We start from the raw sequence: 14,331 nt of genomic DNA, 5'->3' as shown, positions 1-14,331 counted from the left end.
GAATTAGGCCCGAGCCCCTCCTTGCCCCCTTTCTGCGGGAACCAAATGCTTCCGTGCCCTCCCTCGTCTCCTCTCATCCCTAACTGGGTTCCCAGGCTCTGTGGAGCTGCCCTCCGCTTCCCCGAGGCCCACGGGACAGCCCTGGACTTTCTCAAGCAGGGCAGCAGAGGTGTCCCGGAGCCCGGAACAGAGGCTTCAGGGAATCAGGACACCGGCCCAAAAAGACTGAGTTCGCTCTCACTTCGCCCGGGCTTCCACAGCTCTCAACAGGACAACGACCCCCGGAAAGGCTACTGTTTTGCCACGTCAGCAAAGTCCCCTGACTCCCTGGGGCTGGGGGGGGGGGGGTTTCCCCGTGTCTCGGCGCAAGCAGTGCAACCTCTCAACAAACTCGAACGGGGCTGGGATGGGGAACTGGTGCTTTCTCCCCCTTTCCAGGCACTCCTCAACTACGCTGGTCCCAACTGTCCAAAGAAGTTTGGGGGCTAAGAGCTTCGTGCTCTTGTCATTGCCTCAGCACCGTAGAGCCCAGGAACTGCCCTCACGCCCTTCTTCAGCGCGGCCAACTGGTGACGACTCCCTCCGGGACTCGGGGCAGTAAGCTCGGCCGTCCAGCCCCGCTTGTTTCCGATGAAAAACCCCGAGGCAGACTTCTAGGTGACTTGGTCAGGGCAGTTCGCTTAGGAAGAGCCCCCATCAGTGCTCTCTACTCTAGGCGCTCGCTCACGCCTCTCCTCGGCTTTCTGACCTAGCTCTCTAGGGGGAAGAGAAGAGACTTCACTTTTCAGTTAGATCCACTTGGAAATGAGCTGTACGGGGCTTCCTCGGTTCTCGGGGCCATTGTCCCCGCTTACTTTAGTGGAGCCATGGAGACGGTATTCGGACCAGGGAACTCCACTTGGATGTCTGCTCTCACCTAAGGCAATACTCCATTTATATATTTAGGATGGATAACTAACCGCAGAGGCTTAGACTTTTTTTTCCTAACAAAAAGTCCTGATGGTGTTTCCCTTAAAGAACACAAATTTAACGTCACGTTAAGTGCCCAATTTTAGCAACCAGTGGCTATTTTGAGGTGTTTTCCTTTGCAGTGGGTTTTAGATGAGTTTTTCTAGAAGTAATTGGATCTTCCCCCCAACGGAGGAACAATGGAACTTTTCATGCCCGTTCAGAGCCATCACAAACTTGCAATTCTCTGTAGATCCCTCTTAGACTCCTCCTGGCTCCCCATGGGCTGTTCCATTCCCACTGAAGGGGGAGTGGCACTCGGAGGCAGTATGGGAGTTCAAGTGAAATTCTCAATACCAATTCTTTTCTGATTTAATACTTTCAAGCATATCCTGAAATTGTCACAGAAAGCCCTATTAATTTAGAATTACATTAAAGGCTGAAGTAAATATTTGCTTAGAAATGTTTTTCTTTGAAGACAATGCAAATCAGAAACAAAAAATGAAAGAGGATACATTTGAAAATATTTTCCAATGACTTGAAGGCTTTTTAGGAATGTTATTTATATACAAATGACAGAATTATAAATAATCCTTATTAAAAATTTTTTTTTAAACCCATACCTTCCATTCTGGAATCAATACTGTGTATTGGTTCCAAGGCAGAAGATTGGCAAGGACTAGGCAATGGGGGTTGGACTTGCCCAGGGTCACCCAGCTAGGAAGTGTCTGAGGCCACATTTGAACTCCCATCTCTGGGCCTGGCTCTCGATCCAGAGCCACCCAGCTGCCCCTTAAGTCTTATTCAAAAATCTTTAAAGATCTTTATTAGGCTTTTTTCTTGGCCTAATGTTATCATAGATGTCTGAAACAAAACCACATTACTTTGGAAATGATTTAAGTAATCAATACAAATGTCAGTAATTTAGACAAGCTCCACCTCAGTTCAACTTGTAGTTATTTATGACTTTACAGGGAAATGCATCATTCTGAGTTTAAGAAGCAGAGGCAGAGACTGTGTGGAAAGAGCCCTGTCTTTGTTCTGGTTCAGTCACTGGGTGGTTCACAGATTCTCTTCTTTCTAACATATATGCTTTCCAAGAGATTAATAAATTGACTAATCAACAAGACGTGGCAATCTCCAAAGCCAGTCATAGTAACATTTCATTCAGAACACAGAGACCCAGTCTGTCTAATAATATGCTATAGAACAGAAAGGAGCACACTGGCCTGGGAGTCAAAGGACCTGCCTCAACTTCTCATCTTTATGATCTCAAGCAAGTCACAAGTGCACTGGGCTTCAACTTCAACTGTAACAGGAAGGAGCTGGACTAGCCAGACACATTTTTTGTCCAGCTTGAAATCTTGGGATCCCACAAAGCACTTCATATAGGTGATGGAATCTTTATTTTGACAGCAAACTTGGCATTTATCTTCCCTACTGCTTCACATTAAAGTTCAAATGCTGGGTTTTAAATACCAAAAACTATGTTTAATGATAAGGTTAAACAGAAGCAAGGCAAAAAATATGAAATTCAAACGTTAGGTACATCTGCCTTTGAATTTCTTGACATTTTTCTAATTAAAAAAAAAACACAAAACCAAAAACAATCAACCCCACATTTACCATACACAAGTATAAAATGGCTTAAATTAAGGCGTAGTCCAATTGGCTGAAGCAGGTTCCAACTCAGGTCCCTCCCTGGCTGGCACAGGAGCTCACTCGCATCATGTTAGCCCATGGCAACATGCTCACAAAAGGACAGGAACACAAGTAGGAGGGAAAGGTCCATTTGGTATTGTTCCCAGGTTGTTATCAGTTCATTTTAACCCAAGAGAAATACGCAAACAGGTTTAAGGACTCTGGAGACATTTTTTCTTCCTTCAACTAGAAAATCCACCCCTCCTCCCCAGAGGACTAATGGCTGACTAAGGCTATTCATAAATCCTCAATGCTGGTATTTTTTCCGGAAGTTTATGATTTTACCCAAAGACTCTGATATTCTGGGAAGCTCTGCCAAGAATCAGACAAGGGGGAGGTATACCTGAAAGGCAGAGCCCTGAACAGTAACTACAATGTTGAAAAGTTCTAGTTTTAAGAGTGGTTGAATGAAAAATAAGTAGGTATGTGTGTACCTGTCATACATTATCCATTAACTGGAAATTTTTTCAAAGCTCAAATTTGAAAAGGCTGCCTGGAGGACTAAAGACAAGATTAGAAGAGTAGTCAAGTATAAAGTTGCCAAGATGGTCCCAAGCGACACTCCACCTCATTGGACATTTGGGTTGAAGAGAACTCCAAACCCTGATGTACAAAGAGATCCTAGCTCCACTTTCTGAGCCCAAGGAAAGTTGAGGGAACACTTTCATGCTTCGGGAAAGGTGACAGGCTAAGAAGTGGAACCCTCCTGAAAAAAGGGTGTTTCTTAAGGGGCCCACTCTGAAGAGCCCACTGAGGCTTTACAGTCTTAGAGCTTAGGTTTTTTAGCTACCTTACTATAACTTGGTACAGGGGGAGATGACATAATTGAGGTTTCTGTGGTCCAGGGAGACAGGTAAGAAACACTCTCTCTTATACATCAGGGCTTTTCTAACTACATAAAAGGGACAACACTCCAGATGTTTCAGGGAAAAGACAGTGGAAAGGGAGGAAGGTGGAGCAAGACTGGGCAGCCTTGCACTTCAGCCATAGTGGCCTTGATATAACGGAACCATTCATCTGTGCCTTTCTACAAATGCCACATGGCAGTTAGGCATTTCCTGCCCCTTTCTTCGTGCACCAAACGATGTCTCTCTAGTAGTGATGTGAGAACCCTATCAGTGAGGTAGAAGACAGAATACCATTCCAGAATATTCCCATATATTGCAAAAATTCCTTAGCTAGATTTTAAATGCATTCCTTACTATTGCAAGGTGCAGGACTTAAGTTACTTTTATGGATTGGAATGTAGAGCCTTAAAAAACAGGAATTCTTGATTCTTAGAAATAAAATTGAAAGCCCCTGGTTTCTCTGTTCAAAACAAAATGGATCTTATGTCTAAGTAAACAAATGCTGAGATGCTGGATCTGCCAAAGAGGCTGAAGATATTTACCTCTCACACTGGTTTGCTCAGCAATGGCTGTAGCTAGTTGTCATGTATAAAGGAAAGAGAGCAGAGAACAATGTCCTCACTCAGATCCCCCTTTCAAGGGCAAAGGGGAGGGAGACAGAGAACCATAGGTCCATAGCCTCAGTAACTTTCCAGTGGTAGAAAAAAGGTCACCTGAATTTAGATGAGTTAGGGGAGTCCATGCTAACCCTAGAACTCAGCCTAACAAAATTACTAGAAACCCAAAAGTCACATTTTATTTTATCTAAAGTGAGTTTATAATAGCTTCCCCTCCTCTTTGAGCTCTGAAACATAGTCCCACGGAGATGCCAAATCTCCAGAGGCAATACTGCTTTAGTTCTAAGGAATTATCCTCTGAGTGACTTAGCAAAACAGAGAACACTGCCTATAAGGTCCTAGATCTCAACAGCTAGGGGTGCGGGTGAGGAGGCATCCAATTATTTTCAGGAAAACAGAGTAGACGCATTTAAGAGTTAGAACTAAATCCAGGTTTCTGAACATGCTTTCCCCCACTTATTTAGCCACTCAAGTTCATAAGACACAATCAATTAAACAGAGCAATACCTTCTTATCTAACACAAGAGCCAATAGACTTTAGGGTCTATTTCACTCCCAGTATTGACCAGTTCCTCCAAATTCCTGCACCACTTTCTTTATATCATTTATATGTAATCAAAGTCTTTTCCCTAATTACCTGGAGACTAGCATGTGGTGGCTTTGTTTTCCTATCTCATGAGAAACAAAAAATTGTTAACATACTTACTAGGCTAGACAAGAGGTAGTCTACTCAGTGAATATTTTATCTATAAAAGCCTTCTACATTCTGGAGTCTTTGACCAGACCATTTTTTAAGAGCAGGGGGGAAAAACCCTAGAGTCATGATGCACTTCATGCACCAGAACAGAAATTCGTACCTTTTGAAAGGAGGTGAAATGATGGACCATTTCTTGCTTCTTAAATATCTGATTATATGAAATCATTCATTTGTAATTAAGATATCATAAAGAGAAAAATGAAATGTTAACTGTTGGCTAAAGAGAAAGTACTATCAATGACTTCTCTCAGCTTTTCATGTTAGCTAAACAGTCCAGTGCTTCCCATTCAAGATTAAGCTCAGTCAGGCTAGAGAAACACAGCAGTCACGCAAGCATAGGGCAATGCATAAATAAAACCTCTTAGTACAAGGCGGGCATGAGAAGGAAGGCAGGAGTGGAGGAAGAGAAACCTATTCAAGTTCTCCCTGAAATGGGCATCAGAAGGGAATGAGAGCACCATATTTCAGAAAGAGGGGGAAGGGGGACCTAACAAGTATCAGCAACTGTAGGAGGAATGATGCTGTGGGGTTCTTTAGTGAATGTTAGAACCAGTCCATGGGCACTCAGGACCATGTAGCAGGTGCCACGATTCCTATCTCCACTTTCCTCATCTAGTCTGATGGGCCTCTCCAATCTCTTGATGAGGTTGGTCCTTGTTGTCTTGATTGGCTGGTTCTGAATCAGAAGGGGCAGAGCTCAGAGGTTCACTGGCATCTGCTGTTTTCTCCAAGGACACAGGTGGATCAGAGAGTTGGTCTGCTTGGAGGGTGGGGTTGATCCATTCTTTGTTTGGATCCTGTTGAGAAGGGGAAGCATTTGAATCTTTTAGGGGTTGGGGACATTCAGTTGAAGCCATCACCCAGGGAGGTTGAGGCAGGTCCTTCTACAAAAGAAAAGTCATAGGTAAGGCAATGTAAATATATTCAATGAGACCCCCGACATTATAGACCTGAAAAAGTCTATCCTAGAGGGGATTCCATACCTCCACAAGCAATATTGGATGGAGGAATAGAAATGATAGTAAAGAAGGTAAGGCAAGTCAAGCTTTTTCAGAGCAAAATAACAATAAGCCCTGAAGCTCAAACTCTTTTCCCAAAGGATTTGGAAAAGAATTTACATATGTCGCTGATTCCATATTAAAGCAAAATTGAGCCATTCAGTTATATGAAAATATTTTATAATTATAGTCACTTGAATACATAAGAACTACGGTTCCTTTTAAGATGCACTCAAAGACCCATAAATCATAGATCTCAGAGCCAGAATGGACCCAGTCCAACTTGAGACTGAACAGAATGTCCCTGGAAGGTGATGATGCAGCTTCTGCTTACAGACTTCCATTGACGTGGAGCGTCTCTTCTACTCATGGATAGCTCCAGTTGTTAAAATATATAGCAATGATTCTTGAATAAAAATGGAATGTTAAATGCTCAAATTCTCCATAGTGTTCAGGCCAAGAACGAAAATAGCAGTTCAAGGTGCTATTCTAAAAAGAGAGGCACAAATCTGGCCTTAGATATTTCTTAGCTGTGTGACCATGGGCAAGTACCCTGATTGCCTAAGTCTTGCTGCTCTTCGGTCTTAGATTTGATACTAAGATAGAAGGCAAGGGTTTAAAAAATAAACAACAAAAAGGCTGTAGATTCCTTACATCTGTGCCTCTTCAGCTTGAGGCTTTGCCATAAACAGGACAAAAGGAGCCCTTCCTTTTGCCAATGGGGTCCAGGATTCCTTTTTTTCCCCTTTCTGAAAGCTTAACTTGCCTCACCTGCTCATAAATTGTCACGCTCCCTTCTCCTATACTCAACCTTAACTCAAACAAATCATTCTTTTAATGTCAGTTCAACAGCTGGATGAGAAGCACACCAATCAGTAACTTCTATCAGAGGGAAAGGCTTTGAGGAGGCCCTTATAATTCAGTTTTGAAATTCAAGTTATCTTCCCCCAAAAACCTGGAAAAAAAAAGTGACATGTGGTTGGGTACAACTCAGAAATGATGATGATATGACAGAATAACAAGTTCCAAATTAAAATCCAGGCCTACACTCCCTGGAATGCTTTTTTAGACTGAACAAAAGGGGATGGGTATTGTTAACCTTAAACCACAATACAGTAATGACTATATATCTTACATTGTCAGGAAATGACATTATTTGATGATGAATTTTCTAGATTAAGGGAAGCTTGGATTCTTAGAATTGGATTCTTAGAATTGGAAGGAACCTTAAAGGTTGTCTCATCCAACCCTCTTGACATCCCCAACAACTGGGCATCTAAATAAAGTGCTGAAATAATTTTATTTCATTACTCTTAATAGGAAACTTTTGTAAAAGGTATTATGCATTCCTTGGTTTCTTAAAAAATGAAGACTGAATAAAATTCAACCCTTCCTTGATGCCTCAATGATAACCATAATGAATGCTAATCACTATACTGTTCAAGGCAGTTTATGTCTGAACTGAAAGACTTTGGAAAGCTATTTTTCAGGCTCTTCCTCCTAAGGACAATTACCACTTATCATGCTGTTGGTGGATACTGCTTGTTCTAATACAATGTCTTATACTTTACTCACCATTTTGGTCTAAGAGCGGCTGGCTCTACCTGCTTTTATAGAATCAAGTATCTGGGCTTTGAAATAGCTATTATCCCTGCTGCAGAAAGGCCTATTTGGGCTTACTTCCAAATCTGCAGCTGGGTTCCAGGTGGTTGAGGTTGCCAGAAGTCTGACCTCCAGTTAAGTAGGGCATGATTATACTTTAGAACTAACAGAACTTTTAAGAAAGAGGGTATTAGTATCAAGCAAAAGGTAGCATGCCATCTTAAAAGTTCACTATATATCTCTGCATAGGCTCCGTCAAACTTTTAAAGCATTCTCGGGCCACAAATATAATCCCTAAAAATTAAATTACCTTTTTGTAATCAGAAAACAAGTATTATGGCAAAACATCAGCTGCATGATTTTGATGATAAAACTACAATATTTTACTCAACTTTAATTTTAGTTAGGATTTCTAATATTAGTATTTCTTGAAGACAGTCATATCAAACTGGTATTCACCGCAAAGCCGCTGCCTGTCCAGAACATTCTCAGCTCCTTTCTCCATAAAGCTATCACAAAGCTTGTGATCACAGTGCAGGGCACTAGATAAAGGAGAGCTGGCTGACCCCTCTGCATCCACGCCAAAGCAACAAAAGTGATCAGAAGGCCGATGCCATAGGCTAAACCAGACAAAGAAGAGAAGATCCAAGTTATTTCAGTGTACTGTATCGTTTGGCATTTTATTTTAAAAGACTGGAGTTTGAGCTAAAAAACAGAACATATTGTTCAATCTCTTCATTTTATAGATGAGGAAACATGGATCTATTAATACATCAATGAATCAATTCAGTAAACTTTATTAAGGACTTACTGTGTGCAGAGTACTGAATTAGAGATTAGGGGAGACAAAGGTTAGATAAGACAGGGTCCCTTCTCTCATGGAGCTTACAGTCTAGTGGAGGGTAACAAATATAGATCCTAGGATAGAAAATGACCCATGTTAGGTACATTAAGATAAAAAACAGTGCTTTATGAGGTCCCAAGGTGAAAGCATTACTGACCAAAGGGACGATACAAAGTTTCATGGACAACATTGTATCATATGAGTTAGATTTAAAAAATAGTTAGGAAGCTCATAGGCAAGGTGGAAAATGGGAAAAGGAGGGTATTTCAGGATTTAGGTAATAAATAGCATGGACAAGAGCACGGAGGCAGAAAAGCATAAGTTTTATTTGGGGACAAAGAATTATTGAATTCACACAGTTAGAAGAATAATCTAAGAAAAGATGGGGGGGTTCCCATGTGCTAAATTTAAAAAATAGAAATATTAAAAAAAAAACAAAATAGATCGTTGAGTTTGTATTTATCCTATGATAGGTTCCCCCCTTCATGATATCCTTTTCTTTCCAGGAGACTCCCAGGTACTCTCTTTTACATGGGCAGTGTAGGTCACACGTATATGGAGGTTGGAGCCAAGAACAAATCAGAGATAAGGACAGGGTAATGCTCCTTGAGGTATGATAATGCCCAAGGTGTGTACAACATGATAAACTTCATAACTAGAAATAAAAACAATATAGGAAGCACTGAGGATGCTTCAAGCCAGAACATCAGGGAAGGGTTACAGAAATGAATGTATCATTAAATATTAATTAAGGTCAAATGTGCCAGAATAACAAATTATGCACCTTGTAGTCTTGGGTCAGAGGGAGATGAGGAGTTAATGATGAGAGGCAGAGAAAGCTTGATTTGTGTTCAGGCAGGGAGGGGACAAGCCAAATCCCAGAAGTCAATGATGATAGGACACATTCTTCTGCCCCCAAACAGCTCTTGCAAACAGGCCTCAAGCAGCCAGTGCTAGGCCAGTTCTTGCCCTACCTCCAAGGAGGAGGGTAGGGAAGCCTAGTGGGGAAGAGACCAATGACTATCACTTCTGAAGCCTAAAAGGATCACAGTTTAGCAAAATAAGGGCAGCTGGGGATTACCTAGTCCATCTCCATCCTGGCTCTGAAACCTTCTAGCTCTTTTTCATCTGAGAGAATGTAAGCTCCAAGAGGGTTGGCACAGTTTCATTTTAGTCTTTGTAGTTTGGGCGCCTGGCACATAACAAATCTCTATTAACTAATTCATTGTGTAATAATGAGTAAATCATCATTCCACTCTGAGCCTCAGGCTTCCTTATGTTATAAAAGTGATACCTAACTTGGCAATGGTTACCCCATGGGGCTGCAATGAGAGGTTTCCGTAAACTTTCATACTATACATATTAGCTCATTATTATCAGTATTCTTTTACAGAGGAGACAAGGGAAGTGTCTTGCTTAAGTTCACCTAGGCAGAAGGGCTAAGATTCAAATCCAGGACTTTCTCAGTCAGAATCTAGTACTCTTTCACTACAGACAAAGAGGCAGTCCCCATCTGTTTATGGATGCCTGAAATTCTATGAATAGTGGACAAATACTTCCTCCCCCACAACTAGATTTAAAATACAAAAGATTTAAAACACACTATACAAAGAACATTTAAAGTAACTATCAAGTGAAGCTCATTCAAAGTGTGATTCAACCAAGCAATATAAATGCCTTCTATCAGATCTCTTTCTGCTTGGATAAGAAGAAAAGGGGGAAAAGCAGGAGGTTGTTGGACCCAAGAAGTACAAGAAAGGGTTGGCAAGAAGGAGGGAAAGAACTTAGCTCTGGAAGTAGATTTCACAATTTGGCCCAATATTCACCAACTAAACTCAAACCAGTGCTGCTCTGCATGATTGATAAAGTCATTAAATCCCTGAGCTGGAAGGACACAATCCAACCCATACCCAAACAGGAAAACTTGCTTGTTCCTGAGGCAGTCAGATGTACTTTTGGATAGCTTTCACTATTACAAAATTCTTCCTCCTGGAGCTAAAAATCTATTGTTTCCTGCCCACCAAGCAAAAGAAGGAAAAAAAAAACAAGTCTAATTCTTTGTCTCCCACCAAAAAGCCTTGAATTACTTGTGAATAGCATCCTTCCATCTTTTCTTGTTTAGGTCAAACAATCCTGGTTCCCTTGACCAGTTTTAGTTTGGCAAAGCCTTCAGGCCCCACATCATCCTTGTCATCCTCCTCTGGACACAGTTAACCTCTAACCCTAAATGTGACACTCAAAAATGAAAAAGTCTTTATTTTTATTGAAGCATTTTGTGATTTGTTTTTTAAAGTGAAGACTTTATTATAAAGAAAGTTGATTCCCAGGAGACCCAAACAAGGTACCATTTTGTTTACTAAGTGTGTTCCCTTAAGTTTTGAATTCCTGAACACTTCCTTGTAGGCAATTATATCTCAAACATTTCTGATATCCTATAGTATCTAGCTCCACGACAAACGCATCATAGGCATTCAATAACAACCAATGACTGACTGACTCACTGTTTTCCTCTAGTGACAAGAATAACTACCATTGAAACTTTTGAAGGATATGCCTGGAATGCCCTCTCATTTTCTCTGCTGAGCTGACCTGCCTTTTAAAGCCCAGGTTTTACAGTGAAGCTATTTCTGAGGCCCTCAGTGGGCCATGTGTGGCCTTCCCTTTCTGATGTGACCTTCAACTTTTGTTTTTACCTGTTATGATGACCAGGCCTCATTTTTAATGGTTACTTCTATCCTTATCTCCATAATGGCAGAACCCAAATGTTCCACTGTTGTATGTTCCTACCAATATTGTGCTCTTCCCCAATGTATTCTGGTAATACTGAGGGTTAGATCACACTATGCACATCACTTTTCAGGGTGAATTGTAACAGTCAGTTCATGTTTCAAGGCTTCAGTTCCCCCCGTCTGTAAAGTTGGGCTAACACCACCACTTACGCTAGATCTCCTTTATAGTTACTGTTTTGCAAACTGTGATTTGAGGCTGCTGCTCCTACTGCTGCTACCATTATTGACAACACTTTTACCAGGCCTGGCAAAAAACCAGTATCCACCCAGGGTGAAACGAGAGAATTCTATTACATCTTAAACAACAGCAAAAAATGCTCAGACTCTGCTCTTCTTCGTCCCTTTAATAGTTCTGTTTGTTGTTTAAAAAACTGCTGATAATGCAAGGCAGAACAACATCAAGCATCATACAGCACTCCTCATAGCCATCCTAATGTGATGGGCAGAAGACCACTCACTCATTCCATCTCATTGGAAGAAGACTAGGACCAAGACAGTTTGGTTTAGCACCTACCCTTGGTCTTGGGAGTGGTGTTACTTACTCCAGGGAACCCTCCCTCATCTGCAGGGCCACCGCTAGGCAGTGTGGCCCTGCCCTAGTATGCTGCCATTTCCAATTCATTCACTGTATAATACTACACCTCAGAGCTGTATCCCATCTCTTCTCTTTAACATCTAGTATTAGTTCAGGGACTTAAATGAATAGAGGTAGAAAGATTCTGGGGGATACATTTTACCATTTTCTGAAGTGATGGGCACAGCTATATATGCACTTTGATTTGATGCCAGCAGAGGGAAAGCTCTCCTCCCCCTCTCCTCAGAAGGCCAATCACTGTGCTGGATCCCCATCTGGCCCTCACCAGGTACCGCTTTGCTTAAAGTACACTGGCTAGACTGTCTACCTCTCATTACCTAGACCACTCTCTGAGGAACCTGGCATCTCAGTGACCTAAGTGTGGGCAGCAATTATCATGACTTTCTGAGGACAACCAGGGAGTTGGCAGGCAGAAGAGCACCAAAGGACCCCATGTCTGTTGACTCCAGGAAGGATGGCTATAAAGTCTGCAAGACCCAACAATGGTTTTCTTCTATCAAAACCAATGTTCAGTTCACAGTGAGGAACCATTACTAACTCAATGAGACCAGGACTGAAATAACCCACACTTGGGTGACTGTCACATGGTGTAAACTGGACTTAATGACAATAACAACATGGGTGGTTTTGCACATGCTAAATACATACCACCATCCAGTCTCAAGCCCATGGATGCTATCCATTAGTTCTGATGGGCCAGTCCTTTAACCACTAAGTTCTAATAAGCCTGGGAAGTAAGTGACGTCACTAAACAAACCAGGAGATTTCTTCATCTTAGGAATGTCTAGTCAGTGGTTTGTGAATATTTCTTCCTATTCTCACGGCCATCACATTATAAGCTGTTTCAAGCCTGAGACAGCTTTCTAACTGGCCTTTCTTTCTGCCAGTCTGCCTAGCACAGTGCCATCCATCTCATCTTCCTAAAACTACTTTCAGTCTACCTTCTGACCTGCTCAGAAATCTACACTCCCTTTTCCTACAATTTCTCTGTCTAGCTTTTGAGACTTGAAACTTTACTCCCCTCTCCCCAAAGGTACTCTCCAATCTAATCAAACCAATCTCCTTCTCCTGTCCTCCAGGGCATATCCTTCTAATTCTGGACTATGCTTTCAGGCAATATCCACCCTAACCTCAAAAGACTTTTCCTTTCCTCCTTTTCTTCCTATTTGTTCAAATAGTGTCCATCACTGAAAGACATGATCAAACACCTCTTCTGTATGTAGTCAGTTTATTCCTCAGTAGGTTCCTTCCTCTGGACATGGTATAGCCTGCCAGAACTGGCAAGGGACTAGAGATCATCTAGTACAAGCCTCTCTTTTAAAGAAGGGTCAGCAATGACTTATTCAAGGCCATATGAGGTAGTAAGGGGCAGAGCCAGGATTAAACTCAGTTTTGCCCCCTTTATTTGGGGCACTCAAACAAGTCTGAGATAGAAATTATGCCATACATGTGACTTTCTGACCCTGAGTAGAAAATAAGATATTTTTCAGAAAAAATTTTGTTTTCATGGAATGTTCATGGTAGATAACAACGTAGCCACCAAATAAACAACATAATATGAAGAAGAGATTCTCTTTTTGGAGAACAGCCACTCCCCACCCCGCTGAAAGTAAAAATTCTGGAGACATCAGAGGGTCTTTAAAGTAAAAATAAATGAAATTAATGACTTGCACTTTGCTTACAAGACTAAGCAAATTAATCACAGAGTTATAGCCTAGCTTTCTGTGGATCTGCTATAAGATGAAAAAAGACCTCCTTTATACCTACCTATAGTACAAGCTACAAAGTAGACTCTAGAGGATTGCACCTGGATGTCAAATCTGTGGCAATAGGCTACCAATAATCCTGGAAAAGAAAGAAAACAAATTATTTTTACACTCTCTTGCTGAAGGATTGGTAAACTATTGTACTTTACTTGCCTGTTCTAACATATTTCCAAAGGGTTTAGAATCATCCAATCCCCACAATGAAATGTACCTTTAATAATCATCAAATTCACCCCCTTTCTCACTGTATGGATAAAGAAATTGAAAACTAGAAACTCTTGAGTTGGAAAGGATCTAATCTAACTCATACCTGAACAGGCTTTCTTGCCACAACATTTCCATTAAGTAGTTTCTCAGTTTATACTGGAAAACCTTCAGTGAGGGTAGACTACTATTGCTCAAAGGAAAGTCATTCCTTTTGGAATGGTTCTAATGGTTGGGCAGGGGCTTTTGAGGACTAGGTCCCACAGCTCCTGGATCCCAGTTAGTACATTTTTACAACTACATCTCTTCCAATTTTATCAACTTTAAATATACTGAACCCACAAATGAATTAAAAACCCAAGTGAGAAAAAGAACCAAGCTGCCACATTAATGGTTCCAGATTATACTTTGACAGAACTAAGACCTCACTGGTGTGGGTGTTCCCTCCACTGGTGCATATTACTACCTATCCCTGCATTTTCTCTCTGTGGGATTTTTGTCTACGTCTTTCCACAGTAAAAAACTGCATTAAAAAGGACTAAAAGGCTTCCAAGCATGGTGGAAAGATCATTCCTGAAGGATTTATTGAATAGGCAAACAATAGATTATAATAATTCACTAAATAATTAAAATTATCTCAATGGATTAAGTGGAATTTTACA

At 41.3% G+C, this 14,331-nt stretch overlaps 1 protein-coding gene across 7 annotated transcripts in view; it reads right to left on the bottom strand.

The window, feature by feature from the left end:
* Positions 1 to 2,337: 2,337 nt before the first annotated feature.
* SPPL2B (signal peptide peptidase like 2B) overlaps positions 2,338 to 14,331 on the bottom strand; it is a 44,548-nt gene continuing 32,554 nt past the window's right edge. Inside the window, exons 13-16 of one of the 7 annotated variants that reach the window (XR_008917367.1) lie at positions 13,467 to 13,544; positions 7,864 to 8,091; positions 6,681 to 6,824; positions 5,622 to 5,755 (exon numbers count right to left, since the gene is read on the bottom strand). Coding sequence is in view for 5 of the 7 variants with exons in the window: in XM_007489327.3 (XP_007489389.1) it covers positions 5,480 to 5,755; positions 7,931 to 8,091; positions 13,467 to 13,544 (515 nt within the window). In the remaining 2 variants the exon portion in view is untranslated. Of the gene's footprint in view, positions 6,825 to 7,863; positions 8,092 to 9,099; positions 9,314 to 13,466; positions 13,545 to 14,331 lie in introns of those variants that run through there. The other 6 variants (XM_007489329.3, XM_007489327.3, XM_007489328.3 and 3 more) reach the window with 6 other exon arrangements.

Source organism: Monodelphis domestica, chromosome 3 (genome assembly GCF_027887165.1).
Source record: "Monodelphis domestica isolate mMonDom1 chromosome 3, mMonDom1.pri, whole genome shotgun sequence".
In the NCBI taxonomy this organism is placed as follows: domain Eukaryota; kingdom Metazoa; phylum Chordata; class Mammalia; order Didelphimorphia; family Didelphidae; genus Monodelphis; species Monodelphis domestica.
The sequence above is the reverse complement of the archived record's forward strand: the minus strand, read 5'-3'. Positions and strand labels throughout refer to the sequence as shown.